The 19,674-nt window shown below is 39.1% G+C and overlaps 1 protein-coding gene across 1 annotated transcript in view; it reads left to right on the forward strand.

The window, feature by feature from the left end:
* The first annotated feature begins 8,951 nt into the window (after positions 1–8,951).
* VWDE (von Willebrand factor D and EGF domains) overlaps positions 8,952–19,674 on the forward strand; it is a 40,769-nt gene continuing 30,046 nt past the window's right edge. The window contains exons 1-3 of the mRNA XM_057397393.1: positions 8,952–9,102; positions 14,049–14,233; positions 17,647–17,878. Coding sequence (XP_057253376.1) covers positions 9,015–9,102; positions 14,049–14,233; positions 17,647–17,878 — 505 coding nt within the window. The 5' untranslated portion in view covers positions 8,952–9,014. The remainder of the gene's footprint in view (positions 9,103–14,048; positions 14,234–17,646; positions 17,879–19,674) is intronic.

Consider the following 19,674-nt stretch of genomic DNA (forward strand, 5'->3'; position numbering starts at 1 on the left):
TGTTTGAGATACATGTTATCTGTCAATCTGTACGTGAAGCTTAAATTGTGATATCTTATATTTTCACAAGGGACTCATAAGCATTAGCCTCCATCAATTTCAGGGCAGGTTACAAAACAATTTTTTAACAGGTGTTTGAGTTTTGTTGACAACGTGAAAACTTTTGTATCCAGTGTTTTTCATTAGCTCGTTTGGGTTTTATATTTGTGGACTGTATTTTGAATTCATGATAGTCGACCCTGAAAAAGTGCTATACACAATGGAAAACTAAGACCACACAGACAGGAGTGGAAGAAAACACACTGAAATGCAAAGCCTTCTCTCCCTAATTATTGGAACTGTACTGAAACAACATAAATTCTATGACCAACCTTTACTAGCACAAAGTCCTTTATTTCAGTGGGGCCCCACTTGAACTATTACAACATCCAACATTTCCCCTTCATTTCAACCTTTCTCCCCCAACTTGCATTCAGACATTGCTGTAGTATAATGGTCTAAGTTGGCTCTGCTTTTTACAGGTATTTTTCTGGTATCTTTTATGTTGATTTCATTTGACAGTTTCAGCAATGACCTGCTGAAAGCATTCTCCAAACCCATGGGTGGTCTCTGAACCATACAGCAAAGGAGCTGAAAACTGAGCAGTATTACAGACCAATAGGCCTAACAGGAGATTATTAATAAGGCACATTTATTTAATTTTCTATTTTCATACCTCAGGCTCATAAAGAAGGACACTTAGAATGCCAATAATAATAGGGTGCTTTGCTACTGACAGTAACACAGTATTTCTGTAGCTCCTAAAAGCACAGCAGCTCAAAGCTCTTCCAGCTGACGAATTTCACTTAATTGCAAATTGAGATACAGCAGGAAATAGAACTGTGTTTTACCAGCATTAGCCTTTCTGCTGCTGACAGAAAAGACACAGAGGTTCATGGCTTTGTTCTGTTCACCTATCAAAACCTTTAGGTATTTGTCAAAACCACATTTTTCATCAGAAAGAGGATGAGCTGCTGACATGTCCTCTGAATATTTCCAAGTTTGAAGGAGTGATGTATGATACTAAGTAGATGAGGACTTGATGTTAGCAATTATGTCAAGGACATCCATACTGTAAAATAAAGTATTACAATTCTAGCAGTGGCACTCAATATCTTTCTCTTTATCAGTTATATATTCATACACGTACATTGTTTAATACACCCATTTATTTAGAATTTAGTTTTATTTAAGTAATACTTCACTATTTCTAGATAGAAATCAGAGGTTTGTATATCCTTATAAAATATTTGGTATACTATAAAAGTAACACCTACGAAGTCATATTAATGTCTTCTTTACTGAAAAGGGGGTAAGTTGCCCCAACAATTTGGAACAATGAGCCTTTGCTTAAGGAATGCAAAGAAGAAGTTCACTATTAACTCACCCACTTACATGTTTTCTCAAACAGAAACAATATTCTACCAAATGTAACAAGTTAATCATTATTTCATTTTGTCAGGACCAAGGATATAAACACAGCAACTCTGAAGCCAGACAGCTATGACACACAAGAGGTGCACTTTTAAGTAGAAAAATTAAGAAATTATGTTATAATAATGGGGTTTGGGGAAGGATTAAGGCAGAGAAACAAATGTATACAGATAGTCTGTGTAGGACAGGCAACATGGAAATAGCCAATACACTACAGCCTTGTGTAAGCTGGAGAAATGAAATTGTTGTTGGGTGTTTTAAGTAGTACTATCATCCCTGCCTTAATTTTACTGCTGAAGTTATCATTTCATTCATACTTGACCTACATAGTCATTGAAACAAAGCTTCTATCATAAAGAAAGATGCCACAAGGATTTATTTTTTCCCCACTGAGTATCTGGCTTTTATTCTCAGATCTAGTGATGACAAAAGATGACAAAACAGATGATTAACACTATTAAACATCAGAATACACAATTTGCATTCTCTTTATCCTTACTCCATAAGCCAACTCATTATCTCATACAATTCATATAATTTTGCACTTCTGTGCTAAAGATTAAGAACATAAGAAAAGTCAAACTGTACAGCTCAGTACCAGTGCCTGAGAGTGACTAATACGATATTGCTTAGAGAAATCAGAACACAAATAATTCCTTGTCCTGTTCTCAATTTCTCCAGTCTGATGCTTAGGCCTTCCTGAGCCAGACATTGTGGCTGCATCATGTTTAATATTCCTCAAAATTAGTAGCCCTAGAATGGTTCAGAGTAATTAACTGGGAATCAGGCTTTTAAATCTGGTGTACCACTGAAATAATATCGCAGTGGATTTTCACATTTGATTTTTTAGAAATCAAACTAGCAACAGGTGTCTTTGTTCTGCTTAGTAGGCATTTACAACAGACAATACTTTCATTTAAGCAAGCGAATTCCTCTAACCCCCTTGTACAACCCCCCTGTACAACCCCCCTGTACCACCCCCCTGTACATTGGTCAACCCTCTGCATCACTACCTTGTAGTTTCTGACCATTTCATTTATTAGCACTTTAAAATGAGGTCTGTGCTTTTTTCCTGTGTCGATTTCTGTCAGGTCAAGTTATTCTCCTTTTAAGCATTTCAAAAACCTATACTGGTACATGGGGTTGTTCTTCCCCAGATGTAAGACTCTACACTTGCCCTTGTTGAATTTCATCAAGTTTCTCCCCGCCCAACTCTCCAGCCTGTCCAGGTCTCTCTGAATGGCAACACAGCCTTCTTGTCCTTCCAGTTTTTCAAACTACAGATGATAAAAAAACATTTTCACAATTTGCTGTGCCAAGAAAGTGCTATCTGCGGTGAGATATGCTACTCCTGTCCAAGAAAAATACATAATTTTATCTGGGGAACAGACAGGAAGCATATTTTCCATTAGTGCGAGGCAGGGAGAATCTAATTCCTCTAAATACTTGTTTAAAGCCTCAACAAAACCCCGTGTAAAATTGGTAAGGGGGAAAAATAATCTCATACGCTTCTCTCTGTGAGCAAAACTCTCAGTTTCTTCTTACTGTACAAAGATACACATGAAAACAGGAATTCTGTGTGAAACCCTCAGCAAAAATCAGTGCAACTCCACCCCACTAAAGCTAACCGATGCTCTGTGCTTCTGCTTCTTTAGAGTGCATCTGTTCTTACCATCCCACCCTCTGTTAAATAAATAAATGTTGCCTTTCCTTACAATGCAGAAAGCTAAAGGAAAGACACAGAATAACTGAGCACAGTTTACTACTAAGGGGATTCTACTCATGTGCTTCCTTCCTTTTATGATCCTCAGCTGTCAACTCTCTCCTTGAGTCAGAGACCAGAACTTTCCATAAAACAAAGCCAAAAAATGTGCTTTTTCTGCTTTGCTGAATTCATCTTCTCCTTGCAGAGCTAGCCACAGTTTATTTGTTGTATATTCAGTGTTACCAGCCAGCCACTGAATGTGGATAGGATGTTCTCTTCTCAGGGGTGCCATGTCTATATTGGGATGCAGACAGAACCAGCTGCTCAGTGGTCTTACTGACTCACAATCTGGTAAAGGGGTCCCACATTTAAGGCAAAAGCTAGGAGGAGAAACAACAGGCCTGGAAAGAAAGAACATAGCTTTTAGCACTAGGATGTGGGAGGATTTTAAAACCCCCTTCTTCTTGAAGGATTTCGCTAAACCATGTTTTAGTCTTTACACGACCAAAGCCTTTGATACTAATAAAGGTAATCCAAGAATCTGAGAAAAATATTTCGTCATTTGTTCATCAACTGAATATGTTATATGCTTTAAGAGTATTTTTTTTTTCATCTGCATTTTAGAAAATAACATAATTTAGTCAAGACTTTTAGCCAGTAATATTAAATTTTATTTCACAAATATCAGAAATAGTAGTGCAAATACAAATAGGCTAAAGTCAGTAAGACTAAGAGTATGAAGTACATAGTTAAATGTTTTGGACCTTACCAAGTAGCATTTATTCTATATAGGCTAAGGACTTAATTCTGGTTTCCCACTTTTTTCATATTGCAACTAAGTAAGACAACCAGCACAGGAGACAGAAAGTGAAGAAGTAACAGCTGAGTGTTGTATCACACGCAACTGATCTGTGTAATTACAGGTCAGTGCCACAGTTCAGCATGGGTGAAACAAAGATTATTCCATTAATATTCCCATAGGCAAGGGACTTCCAAGACTTGAAAATATTCTGGCACATTCTGCAAAAATACAGCTAAAAGACCTTTGAGTTTCAAGCCATTATGTAATAAAGAGTATAAAAATACTTGAGAACCATAAAAGAGTAAGGGGCTAATCCAAAGACAACTGAAGTTAATGGAAAGCCTAGGACTGATTTTATTTGGCTCTTAATAACCCCTAGAGATAGATTTCCTACAATTTATATTAAACCTCCTACTGCTTTTCCAAGCCAAATTACATTAGATTTTTATACTGAAGTCCTTTACTACATAAGTCAAATATAGTATATACAAGAGGTCAAATATGAAAGAGAATTAGGAGCTAAAACATACTAAAGATGTCATTACTTCTGAAAGCTAAACAGACTGTCAATGCTGAGTACATTTACATGGCAGCTTAAAAAATACCCTCTACAAATTTTAAAAGCATTTTGGAAAACAAATGTCACTCAAAAGCCATGCAGTTTTCAGAAAAGCCGCAATCAGAATAAACATGAGCAAACTTCACCTCTTGTAATGCTATAATGTTAGCCACAGAGTGACCAAAATAAACAAATGCATATGACCATTACTGATTCTCTGTTTCTACTGATATGGTGTCAAAGTTAGGGATAGTGGATAGAATCAAATATCTCATTCTGAACTGGAATTGGCAATGTGTCTTAGTGATGTTTTGGGATATTAGTTTCAGAGCTGTTAAACCATGTTTTTAAATCAAATGAACCTTAGCTAAGTTAAAACTCACAGGACCTGCAATTTAAGGGAAGATTGGAATTTTACTTTAAGGACAGAATTGATTAGATTAGACAAAGAATGTTAATGATTTATTGTTTCAGAGTTCACTTGCCATTCACAGACACCAATCGGCACAATTGAAAATAAATTATTTCTACAAACAGAAAGAACTGAAAACATTAAAGGACAAGTGCAAGACAACTCATCCCTCTCTGATGTTTTTGGATCTGCCCAGAGCTGTGGGTTATCTCTCAACCATCTGATCCTTACAGGAGGGGTGTTATCTGCTGAGGGCAACTCTTTCCAAACATTCAGCACTTGGCATTACTACAATAATCCTTCGAAGCTTTGCAGGGAAATTTCTCCCAGCTTCCAAGTTCTGCTTACAGCTTTATTTGGAGTTATCATCCATATTCTATCTTTGCACAGATAACAAATACAGCAATATAGGTTTAAAGAGCTTATTCAGATAGCCTATAATACAGACAGGCTTAATGATACAGCACAGGATTCCTTTAATAAAGACTTCCATTTGTACTCAGCTACACAGTTTGAAAGAAAATGCTTACAAATAAATCAGAGTGGGCAATTTTAGCTTAAACTTAATCGGATTCTTCTCAAATTGTTTGCCTTAGTTTACAAAATATTGCTAAGAACCTCTATGTGTCAGAGCTGGGGATTCATTCTTCAGGACAGCATCCACCCAGCTGCTGCCCTCAGCTCTCAACCTCTGCTTCCCCCTTCCTCTGCACCAGCATTCACACCAATTACTTGTTATTCTAAGCAGCCTCCCACAAGCACTGCCTTTGTTCTAGGTGATCCCCTTATTTACCTTTGAGTTTAAGGCTTGGATACAACTACAAAAAAAGCATGTGAGGCTTTGTCTGTAGCCAAACACTTTTAAAAGTCACAGGTGATTTCTCATTCCCAGTTCACACCTGAGCAGCTATGCATACTTATTTGGAGTGCACATATTTTGGCAAACTGCTGGTTGCTGTTCCTGACTTAACTACCAAAAATACTTCAGGCTATTTGTCCTTTATCTGTAAAGAGCCTTCTATCCACTTGCCTACTGCCCACTCTGGACTGTTCCCCCAAATGCAATTTGAGATAACACCACCTTGTTAAATATTGTATAAGTCAAGTATTTCATATATATTAAGTTCATTACATATGGTGCACTGTTACAGAGATCACACTAGCATGCTGGCGATAGAAGTAAGAGATGAAGCAAGAAGTTGCTATGTTGGCTGCGTTTATGAGAAGATTCCCTTTTTCTCTGTCACATTTTTTCTAGGATTCCTGTTACGCATGCACACACGCCTGAGCTCCACAGTCATGAACTTATGTAGATAACCATTAAACCACAACAATCTAGCTGTAGCACCTAGCAAGGACTTAGCATCAGCACAGCCACCTTCTTTTTTTATCTGAATTGTTAAACTTCTGCTGTATTTTCAGCATTGCCCAAGTCCCTGCTTCTTGTCATCCAACACATCTGTTTTCTCCAATTTATCACTATGCTCTTCCCTCCCTAATAAGTCAGTCCTGAGTCAGCAAAAGCACTTCAACTCCGCACTTCAGTTCATTTAAAAAATAATTTAGTTCATTCATAGACAAAACTTAAGAGTGCATCTTAAATTGAATATGTATGTGAAAGCTTTACTGAACAGACTGAGATTACTAAACGAGAAATTAGCCTCGGAAAAAAATTTAAAACCAACCTTAGAGCTGTCTTCATTCACCATTATTCATAAAATCCGCTCTGGGAAATCCTGCACTGTGCTTCAATGTCTAAATGCTCCCTAGCATTGATACCATTGCTTCCTATGTCGTGTTTTTAGTCAAACTTTAAACTGTTCACAACAGTAATGACTTGGAATACAGAATCATGTATCGAATCTTAAATTCTTCCTTCATGGGTTTTCCTCCCAAATATCCTGCTACTTAATAACATGCACATACACAATTGTAGTTTGACTTCATATTCCACTGTGAAGGAGTTGTTTTCAGTAGTGAAAACCAATTATACATAACCTACGATTTACTTAAAACTATTCTGATTTTAAAGGTCTTCTCCAACCTAGTTGATTCTATGATTCTAGGTAAAACTGTCTAAAACTTTCTGAAATCACAACCTTCTGGATTGGCCTATACTCCTATTATAAGCATGAGGCTGCCCTAGAATTACTTTCATTTTTCACAAATTCACTGACACTGACACAACTCTCTGGCTGTGAGCACCGAGTACTGCTTTTGGCAAGCTGTCAGCTCTTTTAACCACAATATGTTCCTGCTCGGCTGTTGCTGTAAGAGGCTACAAGGCTGACAGTAGCAGAGGGAGCTGGCAGGGCAAAACCAGTGCAGAAAAGATGAAAGGTATCTTTGCTCCAGCAGCCGTTATTGCCACCTCTTTGGGGCTCCTGCATGATCCATGACGAAAGGTGTTAATTCTCCTGTAAATACCACTCCATCATGACTAGCAGGGGTCAAAGAAGTAGCTCAGTGTTTAAATTTTGTCACAGCTTCTCACCTCTCTTCCTCTCTAGGTCCTTATCTTGTAATTAATTTTTTTTTTTTGTAACATGCCTCTTTCTGTCCTTCTGTCCTCTTTATAAACATGCAGTTTGGGAAAAAATAAAACAAACTCTAAATTAATTTCAGATGCATTGCATCTTTTCAGGATAAAAATTGGTCATATCTGGTAACAAATAATCCTGATAGTTGAATAAACAATTAAGAAAACTCATCCTTAAAATTTCCCAGAATTCTTAGGAGAAAAGTACCTGCCTTGTGGAACTAGCAGAAATTCAAGACTCTGAATTCAACTCTCAGGCTGTGCCAATGACTCCTTTCAGAGACTCACTGCCATCACGGCGCTGAGCTGCTTCTTGCCATGTAGAGGCTCAGGGGATGTGAGCAAAAGAGGACACAGGTTGCTCACATGACACTGCTGTGCCTCTGCCTCCACTCCATGTCCTGGTACCTCCTTCTGCAGGCAAAGCTGCTCTGCAAAGAGCCACGCAGAGCAGTACTTCCTGGAAGCAGTCCTCACTGAATGTTTTACCCTTGCAGGTGTTCAGTGGATGGCAGTAAGCTGTGCTTTAGTGTCATCATTTGTTTGCTTGATTTAGGTCCACATACCCTACGGAGACTCCGAAACATTTCTGTGGACTGCTGTTCACCTTGGTGTGTGCAAAGTAGGTCAGTGCCTGCACAATCTCAGGCCCACAAAGAAAAATGCTAGCATTAACAGATCTTAAATGCTGAGATTTGTCCTCTTTGTCCTCTCCTAGACATTTCAAAAGAGGAGCATCTCCCAGCAAGCCTTGAAACTTGTGTGCTTGAAACTGCTCAATGTTTGCTAAATTCATTCTGCATTAACGGTGTCAAACACAGCAAACTGTGATTGTTACGAAAGCAAAAGTATGAAACACTCTTGGAGATCTATGTAAATGACCAAAAGTGTATAGAATCATCAGTTTGGGTGGGAAGGGGCCTTAAAGCTCATCCGGTACCAACACCCTGCCGTGGGCAAAGACACCTTCCGCTAGACCAGGTGGCTCCAAACCCCATCCAACCTGGCCTTGAACACTGCCAGGGATGGGGCATCAACAGCTTCTCTGGGCAACCTGTGCCTGACCAAAAATTTTAAACAGGCTCCCTTCCAGCATTTTACTGCACATTAGAAAATAAACACAGCTAGGGGTCGGAGTACAGAAAGAGATTGCTGCTTCATGACGCCGACCAGCTCTGGGTCTCTCAGGAATATAGGAAAGCACCTTTATAACCCTCCCGACAAGAACCACCGAGTGTTTTGTCTCTTTTCTGGCTGAAAACCTTCACCAGGGTGCACCCGGACAGAGGCCGCCCCGGCGCACACGGGCCCAGGCTCTCCACGCTGTGCGCGCCCGCAGACACCCCACCACGACCCTCGGCGGGGCCGGGCCGGGGAGGCGGGCGTAGGGCCGGGCCCGCCGCGACCCCCGCGGGAGGGGCTGCACTGAGGAGCGGAGTGGGCGCACGGAACCTACACAGGAGCGCGGAGTCGCCGCGGGACAGGCAGCGGAGCGTCCGTCGGTCCGCCCGGCGCGGCGGGGCCATGCCGGGGGTGTCCGCCGCAGCCCGCCGCCTGTGGCTGTGCGCGACCGTGCTGGGGTGCCTGGCGGCGGCGCGGCCCCGCCGCAGAGGTAAGCGGCACCAGGCATCGAGCGGGGCAGCGGCGGCAGCGGGCGCGGGAGGGCCCGGGAGGGATGGGCGGCGGGCTCGGGAAGGACAGCGCGTGCCCGCAGCCCCGCCGGTCCTGAGGCAGCCCCGGGCAGCGGCCGGGTCAGACCCTACCCGGTGACCGTGTCCCGGGCCCGTAGTAACGCGTAACGAGTTTCACTGGAGGAGGCTTGCTTAACTTTATGAACGGACAGAGTAGGAATTGTCATTGTCACAGTGCACCTGCAGGGAAACCTATCAGAGAAAAAAGAGCCAGGACTGTGAATGCTCCCACTCTGTCGTGCTTGCTGTCCGTTCCCCCTGTGCTGGAGCACACACAGCCGTACCTGGGACCTCAGCGAAGTGCTGTGCAAAATCCGTGTCTGTGTTTCAGGTTTCTGAGGGAAAACCCTCATAAAGGGTAGATACTGTAGTGTATTACATTGACAGCTGCGGGCATAGATTTTACTTTTTTTCAAAAGCTGCACAACTGTTTACTACCTTTACACCCCTTAGGCTGTGGACGTGGGTGGTTCAAAAGTGTTTTAACACCCGTTCAAATAAGGTTATTTTGATTCTATTTGATTCGTTGTTCTGTGTGCAGGAGTATTCCTATACCTGTTTCATTGCATTGCAGTGCTGTCATTGCTACATTAGTGATCGTGCTTTTGTGTAAGACTTGTCCAAGCAAATGTTGTCTTTTCGGCAACTAGTTACAGTCATTTTTACTTTTTGCTTTTAAAGTGTTACCCGAAGTAATTATTGCAGGATAACTTCTTCCAAAAAGTGAACTCTCTATTCTAGTATTTTGGAAGCATTTAAATCCACAAATACATCTAAACCCTTTTGTTAAATGCAATCCTTGTTACGATTTCTGTCTTGGGATACTGATACAATGCATCCTTTGCAATCAATAGATGCAAGAAAAACCATGTTCAAGGTCTAAGTGGGCACTTACTAATGGCATTATTTGTTTGTCTATAGCCATTTGCCAGACCCTTACCTTTGGGCAGCAGTAGATAGAAACCAATAAGGTATTTGTGCCTGAGGAACTGAGTCGCCAGACCTGCCACTCTGCCTGTGCCATGTCTGCACTCCGTGAGTGGCTCCTTTTCCTGTCTCTGCTCTGGTTGGCACTCAGCAGTCCTTAGTCCCTGACTACTCCATAATGCTGGAAACATGGACAGGTGGAAAATCATCAGCCCCTCTCTACATACGGATTGGAATAGGCATGTGAACAGGGAATTGAAAAGTCTTTCCTTTGCGGAACTCATTTTCCACCCGAGTGCCTCAGAGGCAAACATCAGGAGCCACTTAATTATCTCTTTGTGGAAAGTGAGCTCCTGTGTTGATTTCAAGAACCTCTTTTGGTTAATGTGTGATGTTCAGGGTACCTATTACCTGACTCAGCTTGTGGCAGTAATGGTACAAACCCCAATGTGTTGGCAGAGTTTTCAGCATATCTCTCCCAAAAGGCTCATCCACCAGCACAATGCTATCCTTGTATTTAAGATGTTGCAAAAGTTGAATTCTTTTCCAGCTTAGGGTCACATTTCTCAGTATCTGGCAGGACCAAGTAGGTCTGGGATGGATCCAGGCAAAGCACACTGTATTAATCCTGAAGACAGTCAGGAAAAAGCAAACATGGAATGAAATTCTTCTTGGCATGCAGAGACCTCAGTTAAAGAACAGTAGAGAGCCATATGCAGTACACAGGGTGTTTGTGGAAAGCACAGAATGTGATAAGTAAACTCAAATTCTAGGGAAACAGCTGCGATTTTCCCAAGACAGATTGCTTGTTCAGCAGACAGTATGCAGCATCTGGACCTCCAAATAAAATGGGAGAGTTTGACTTTCTAGAAATAAGTCTCCTCAGACCCTATTGCACGTGTTGTCTCTAGGATAAGTTAAACCAATGGTGCACAATCTGCAATGGAGGCTGAATGTCATGGCTTTAATTCTTAAGTACTCATTTGTATATTTTATAATTAGAACTCAATTATTCTAAAGGAAATATTTAAAATTAAAGCTATTAAATCACTAATATATTTAAAGGTCTGAAAAGAAATAATTAAAAAGAATATTCCCATATATATGGAAAGATTTCCTTCAAGAATAATCATGCTTAAATGATAAATCCAGTTACAACTAACATGACTTTTCCATTTTGTGTCAGAAAATGTTAGAACATTTTGTGATTGTGAATGAAGTCGAGTCAACAGTAGCACATACATCTTGCTATACTTTAATGTTCCTTCCACGCTATGCAGACCTGGCCAGGTCAGCTTGCCCTGTGGGTAAGCTTCCTTAGTGATTTCAAGTCATCAAACTGTGTTTTCAGTTCCTTATTATTTTGTCAGCCTTGACTCATTGGACTGAACATTGCTGGCTGTTAGACACAGGTGAAGCTTTGCTGGAGCACTGCAGCAAAATCAGTATTTGTAATTCTGAGAATGAAGTTTGAAAGAGTGCTTATGTCAAAAATAATTTTTTTATACATCCTGAATAAGGAAATCATGATGTCAGTGGAAAATTTAGCCAACATTCCTCTTAAATGCCTTTGATTTGAGTAGGAATCTGCAGGGGCAACTTTTTCCACACAGAGCACAGCACTGATTTCTTGTCTATATGTCCTTAATGATGCTTATGATAGTTTTACTTGTTTCTGCTGTTGCTAGACAGCCCATCAGTCACACTCAGATGTGTAATAAAATAATTTAATTTTTATTATTGATGATGACAGTTGTTTTGCAGAATGGGAAAGAAAAGGAAAGAAAGAAAAAAATCAACCAGTGTTAAGCAACATGAGATTTCCAAGTATTAACTATGGAAATATTAGCATACAGCTAAAAAGGAGGAAAGAATACACAAAGAGCTGGGTGACATTTTAAAGTGATGTGCATAATAATAAGAAACATATAATTTGATCTTTAGTAGGATTTATGACCCTATTACAAGTGAGTACAGTCAGCTGTTTTAAAGATCTATCAAACAATGATCTAATTAAACTGTGGAGGAAAAGAAAATAAAGACTTGTCTCATGTTTAGCTTGATTTATTAATGGAAAAGCTAATGGATATTAATTGTATCAGGAGTGATTCAGTTACAGGAAAGAAAACTAATGAGAGTGCTGTATGAAATGGAGAATTCCAGTAAAACACAGAAGACAGGAAGAAACTTTTCACCATGGTTCGTAAACTGCTTGTGCTGTAGCTTGCTTGGAAAACATTACAATAACACACATGACTGACCTGTGATTCTTCAAGGGATTTTCTTCAAATTCCGATGAAGGATAAACTCTTGATAAGGTCAAATTGTGTGGACACAAATAGCTTACAGGCTACTGCCAGCATCTTAGAAGCACAGTGGTAGCACAGTCAATCACATTGACTTCCCTGGGCCCTTAGAGGATAGAAGATAGAGCTATTGTTACCTGCCTGGGTAGCCTAAAGCTATATCAGATTAACTCTTCAGTTTTTGAAAGACTATAGGATTCTCACACTGTGCTTGAAAGAGATTAAGTTCATTCTTTCACTGGAGCATCTTCTACGTTTAAAGGAAGGGAATTACCTGATTTTGAAACTGTTGTATAATTGTGGTTATAATGTGATATAGTCATGGACAATGACATGAAAAATGAAATGTGTAAGACAGTGCATTATTGCATGATTAGAACCAAAATATGTTTGTAATCAGTGACACAATTACACCATGCAAAATATGGGACAAATACAGAAAAACCCCAAAAACTTGGGAGTGAAAATTGAAGATCTGAGTGTTAATATTAAAAATGTAAAATTATATAGCTTTTCTTATAGCTGTATTTTTTAAAAATTCATGAATAGCACAGTAGAGGCAAGAATTAAGATTAACTGTGTCATTCAGCATAACCTGAAATTCCTCTCACAGTCAGCATCAGTTGGTATCCATTTTTAAAACCAAGGTTAACAGATAGGTGTATTTTTCAACAGCATTGATTTATAAACATTCTCTTACTTTATTTTCCCCTACCTTAATTTTCCAAACACATTCCTCAGCAAGAATGGCTATTCAGTACGTTGCATGCAAATATGCCATTAGCCAGAACCTTTATTGTCGCTGGGTTTGACAGGAATCAACTCAGCTGCCAGATCAGACTCAGAAATTCTAGCATTCTGCTTTATTTTTGAATGAGTTTGCATTTAAAACAAACTGTTATAAAGAGCTGTTCAGATTCTCATCCTTCATTGTATCTATCAGTAACTTTTAAGATTTTTTTTGAGCCCATAAGGTCTCTTAGATGTCCAAAGATATGTTTGTCAATTGTATTTGCATCATTAAAATTTAGCATGCCAGTTATGCAAATTGGTTTAAAATGTGTACCTAAGTATCTCCCCATTTCAGTATACTCTTCTGCTGTGATGCACATGTATACATGCAAACTGTATGAACTACCTCTCATCCATCTGATGGAATTCTTCATTTCATGCATAGAAACCCTGTGAAAAATAGCCTATTTCCAAAAGACCTTTTGATAATCCTTACTCCTCTTGAGGTAAGATTCTGATTCTCTCATATATCTGACACCACATTTTTATTCAGGTTGTTAGATTTCATAAACATCAGTGGAACTAGAAAGTCAAAATCCAGGGAGAAAGTGTAAACATATTCCCTTCCACTGTTTTTACATCTAGTGTAAATGGCTAATGTGATTATTAGTTTGCATTTATTGTCAAGTTAAAGAAGGGAAAGTTATCATGAATTCTGTTAAATTTTTAAAGTGCCAACATACCTATTTGTTGTTGTTACTATGGCTTCAATGTGTTTTTCAGTAAAAGTAGCTTCACATCATATTGCAATATATCCTTGTTTTCCCATTACAAATATTTATCTTTTCTAACACACTTGTTAGGCATTCCGCCTTGATACTCCAATTACTCTTGCTCCACAGTTCTTGAATGCTCTCCTGGTGGGCATCAGATTCTGCAGAGCCCTTACCGAAGCATTGATTTTGATTCATCCCACCTCCAGCAATCAGCTATTCAGGATTTAATATGTGACCATTCTCTAACACCAGGATGGTACCGCTTTATGATATTTGATAAGCCTGCTGAGATGCCAACCAAGTGCGTGGAGGTATTGTTACAACTCATTTGATTATGAAAATATATATTTGTAAGAATTTTCCAGTAAGATACATACAAAAAAAGAAGATGGTTGTGGAGACTTACGTAGGGGAATACAGAGTACCTGTTATCTCTAAATACTTGCGTATAATAAAGTGTATTAACCGGACAATTAAGTCTTAGCACTGAAAATTTCATATTGAAAGGGCAACAGCAGAGGATGATAAATTACATCCCTTTTAGACACTCAAAACCTGTCATTTGTAGTCCTTGCTAAAGATGTTCTCAGTGGTAGCATAGCAGGGATATCACGTTCTAAAGCTGCAACTGTGTGATGGTCAGTCTGTTAGGAAGGCCATGCAAAAGCTGTGTAAACACCTGCAGCCGCATGAATCCAGTAACTGTGGAGCTTTTAAAGCGATCATATTAGAAGAGATTATTTCTAAAATGACTTGGACTAACAGAGCTAACTGAAGATTAGTTGTCTTGTCTTCTGCAAGTCCCCTAAGATTCAAAAATTACTTGGAATATTTAGTATTTTAGACTTGTAGTCTTGTAGTGCTTCATTTTGGAGCATACCAACATCTCTGTATGGTTATATTATAAGAAGATACATCTTTGTAGTTTCTTATTTTAAAACATTTCCTTCTTCAAAAAAAAAAAAAAAGTCATTAGAGTATTTTACCCATGATTTTTCTCATTAATTGAAATTGCCTGGTCACAGTTTCTTTAAAAAACAAAAAGAACAGAAAAGCTCAACAATAAAAGGCTTTAAAAGGAATACTAACCTGTTAAAACATATTAATAAAATTAAATTGAGTTTATAGCAGCCCCTCTTTTTTTAAATTATGTATTTTATTAAATCTTTACATTAGTATAAAGCCATGAAGTACCTTTAATGTGCAGTTGACCAAAGGACTCAGAGGGACGGGTTACAGAGGTTACTGTTATCCAGGCTTTTATACTGCAAAAACCTAGCAAAAAGTATGATTCCTGAAAGAATTTCTTTCACTTAGATTTAATACAAACAGATCAATTAAATGTCGTGGTTTAAACCCAATCAGCCACACAGTTTCTACTCCCCCTGCCCCTTTCTCTCCTTCCCCCTCCTCCCCCCACCATCCCCGCTTCCAGAGGGATGGGGAGGAGAATTGAAAGAACGTAACTCCCATGGATTGAGACAAGAACAGTCCAGGAGCTAAGGTATAACACAAACCACTAGTGCTGCCACCAATGATAATAATGATAAGAGAAATAACAAGGGAAGAGAATACGATACCATCTGCTGAAATGAGCCCTACTGAGAAGAGAGTGCCCTTCCGGGTAGCTCTCAGTTACCTCCTGGGCATGACGTGCTGTGGTATGGAATACCTCTTTGGCTAGTTTGGGTCAGGTGTCCTGTCTCTGCTTCCTCCCAGCTCCCCCTCCTCCCTGGCAGAGCATGAAACTCACAAAGTCCTATGGCCAGTCTAAACATTTGAGCAGTAACTAAAAACATCAGTGTTATCAGCTCTGTTTGCAGGCCAAAAGTCAAAAACACACCACTGCACCAGCTACTAAGAAGGAGAAAAAAAATGACTGCTACTGCTAAACCCAGGGCATTAAATCATTGTATTTTCTCAAAAAGGATCCTTTTATGCAAAGAATGAGCGTGATAAATGGGGAAGAACCAGTGTGTTTTGCAGAACAGAGGTTAGACTAGCAAAATACCTGCTCAGATCATCCAGGAAAGTTATAGAAATCTGATTAAAGTTCTCAGTCAGTCCGTAGTAAATATTTGTTAAAAATAGGCTACCATGCTAACATAGAGGTGCCCATATAATTACAGTTGGAAAGAGATTAATTCAAAATTTACTTAGCAAATGAAATTTATGCATTGGCATCTGCTTCTTTGCATCTGTTGACAGAAATAGGACATCTATTTTGAAATCTCAGAGTCAAAATATTAAAACCAAACTAAAATGGTTGTCTTGTTTTGGAAGTTTCCTTCTTTCTTTCCCTTTAGGAGAACTTTTATTGTAGCTATATTTAATCCTTGTCAGAGATTAAGACTCTGTAAAACAATCCATCCTATTTCTGTCTATTTCTCATTAATTCTATCTGCTGGATTGATGGTGGGCTCAGATATTCTAGGATTAAGAAAGAAAATTATTCTTTTGAGATGAGTAATTGCTTAATGAGTCTGCAGTTACTCTTTAGACCATGAGATCTAAACACAAGAGGATCCAAGACTTTTTTTTACTATCAGGTTAAAGAAAGGAATACTTGAGGCAATGTATGAAGGTTCTCCAAATCTCACAATTTCAGGTTTAGTTTTCATGTAAATATTTGCCAGATGCTGGCTTTAACACACTGTGTCCTTCTAGATGTTTCTCTTCAGTTTGGTTTCTGCAGCACATGAAAGACAGGAGGTGGTCTTTAACTCATTCTGATAACCCATGAACCAGATTCCTCCTTTGTCTCCTTTTCTCGGGATTCATTTTCCTCTATTTCGCTGGTGAACTCTTGTATCTGCTAAATCAGATTTACACTACAGTTACCCCAAGTGGTACTACTGTTAAGTTGTGACCAGCATGGCAGTTTACTTGACCTGAAGACCTCACATAGCCACCTGCAGTGGTGAGGGATGAAGGAGACTAAAACAGCACACTTCTCATTCAATGAGGAAAAACATTGAACAAGGCTTTTGTTCTCAAGAGGGGAGACAGCAGCCGTCTTAAATCACCTGTTCAATCAGCATCTGAACCACAGACCTTGTGGAGCCTATTGCTTTGTAAACACCAAAGGATTTAGAGTTGCTACAAAGCCACTGTGGTTGTGTTACAGGGGGGTGCTACAAGCATATCTGTTTCTAAAAGTGGGGAATTGAAAGACAGACAGGGCTTATCAGGTGTGTGCATTTTTGGTGAGGGCTGAAAGTCAGTAACCTTGCATCAGCTGGCCACATCTCTTAGAAGAAATTCAGCAGGTTACTTGAGCCTTCAGTTTGTGGCAAAGGGGAATGAAATATGTCAGCTTTAGCACCTTTAGTTGATTTACCCCATATTTGCTGTGCTCTGGTAGCATTCACACAGTTTCTGTAGGTTAATGGTTGTGGAGTAACTCACTGAGCCATAACACAACTGTTAGGTTTTCGGGGCAAGATACTCACATGTGGTCCTGGTTAAGTTCTTCAGATAGTGAATTACAGCCTGTCTTCAAAAACACAAATTCATTGAAGTCAGAGATGGGCTTCAGTTTCTTTTGTGTGTTTTTGTGTTTAACCTTGAGAAAGAAAGTAATCAAGCCCTCAGTTATACTGTCTAAACTTTGCTAAAAGCTTATGCAGGAAATTAAATGGATATATATGCACCTCTCATTAAAGCACAGCTACAGTTTGATAAAGCATTAACCATTTTCTGATGTTTTTCTCTGGTGCTGAAGATGAATCACTGCGGTACTCAAGCTCCTGTCTGGTTGTCTCTGAGGGAGTCAGAATCCATGCCTCGACCTGGTGAGATCAAACACTTAACAGCTTGTGCTACATGGCAGTTTTTCTTCAGCACTTCAAAAGACTGCTGTCTTTTCCGAATCCCTGTCAGTGTGAGGAACTGTGGAGGTTTCTTTGTTTACTTACTGCAGCCCACCCAAGGATGCATGGGGTATTGTGCAGAAGGTGAGAAAATGCGTGCTCTCACTCAGCAAAGTGTGTGTATTTATGTGTAGGTGTGTTTCTCTGGTATTTGGCTGAACAAAACATCTGTAAATACTTAGATATGTTAAAATTTCTTGCATTCCTTATTTTTAATACTGATACAAAAGAAAAAATATTCAGTATGGTTAGGTGGGTTTACACCACCCCTTTCTAACTTACATTTAGTATTCTGGTATTGTTCAAAGCCCACAGACTTAACCGTTGAAATTTTCCATATGAGGTGGGGATATAGGATGCATCTAGAAGTTGAAATTCAGTGTACCTACAATGGCACTCATACTTTGCAAATGCCCGTTACTGAATATGTGTACAATCGCGTGTCAGAGTAAATTTTGTTTAGTAACTTGACCAAACTCTATTTATATCAATTATTGTTTAGCACCATTAGAAGTATTTTTGTCTTTCTGGAGAGCATATAGATTGTTGCTAGAAGAAGACTCAACACAGAAATGCTCTACTGGGACACACCTTATTAGTATTATGAGAAAGAACTTGTGTCCTTTTGCAATTTCTTGCTTTGTCTTGGACCCTTGTGCTGCAAAAGTGTGTTGGTGTTCACAGCTCAAAACTTCCATATTTCATTATCCATGCCGCATGTTTTAGATAAATAAAGGATGGCATGGTTAAATCCTCACAGTTATAAATACTGCGAAGCAGTGACAAATAAGTGGATTAGGAAATTCTTATCAGCTTGTATAACATACCCTTATGAAAATACTAACAATATTTCTATGCATCATATACTGTATTGCTCTAAGTCATATTCTGTATTACCAACTGCTTTCAAAAGCTTAATAACAAAATTCTCAGAGGGTTTTCTGGTGCTTTATCAGTCCATCAGTATACCTTTAGATCCTGTTGCTAAGGCATTCTGCAAGGTTTTATTGACAGTAAAAAAAAAAAAGCCAGAAATGGGACATTTCAGCATGCAAGTGACTGAGGCAGTGAAGAAACTCTGTGCTGTAGGACTCTGCATTTACTTTGGGTGATAGCTCATGAAGAGAAAGAGGATACAAAAAACATAAGCAGTGAGCTAACAAGTTTTTACTGCCTCAAAACAAAGGAGGTAAGAAACATAACTGGTTTGGCTCTGCTGAATACCGTAAATCTGAAATGCATTTTGAGTTTAAAAGCCCTCTTTTAGAATGATCTTTTCATAAGAAGTGCTCTGTACTGTTTTTTACATATAGTACATTTTTACATGTACTGTTCTGCTTTTTACATATAGGTTACCATGTGTACTGTGTTTTCTCTTTAACACTTGGTAGCTGTAAACACCTGATGCAAATTTTCAATCTCTATACACTAAGGAATTCAAGCATTGTAACACTTCAGCGGAACATCAAAAATCTGCTCTTTGTTCTTTCTGGTAAATGGGCTTTTCAGTGTTGCTGATGCCCTTTGGACTTAATTTGAGTGGAGTGGCTAACCTCTTTCTACTCCTGGTACAAATGCATTGGTATTTTAATGTTTAATAAAAGTTCCACTTCTTTTTTGTTTGTTTTATAACATTAAAAGTACCAAACAATAGCAATGCGCAAGCACTTTTTTTTTAGACCCATGTGAGAAAGGTGATTTTTTTCAAGGAAGGTTTATGCTGTATTTGGCTGTCAAGCGCTACAGTTAATGAATTAGCATTCAGATTGTGGATTTGGGGAGACAAAATATATATTCAACAGAATAATTTAATTCCTTTTTATTCACTAACAACATCTATAAATATTGGCTGGGTACATCTGCAGTAAAAGTTGTGGAGG

The sequence above is a fragment of the Pezoporus wallicus genome, unplaced genomic scaffold (assembly GCF_028554395.1).
Source record: "Pezoporus wallicus isolate ANWC-B61680 ecotype Strahan unplaced genomic scaffold, APGP_CSIRO_Pwel_v1 contig_7099, whole genome shotgun sequence".
NCBI classification, from domain to species: Eukaryota; Metazoa; Chordata; class Aves; order Psittaciformes; family Psittacidae; genus Pezoporus; species Pezoporus wallicus.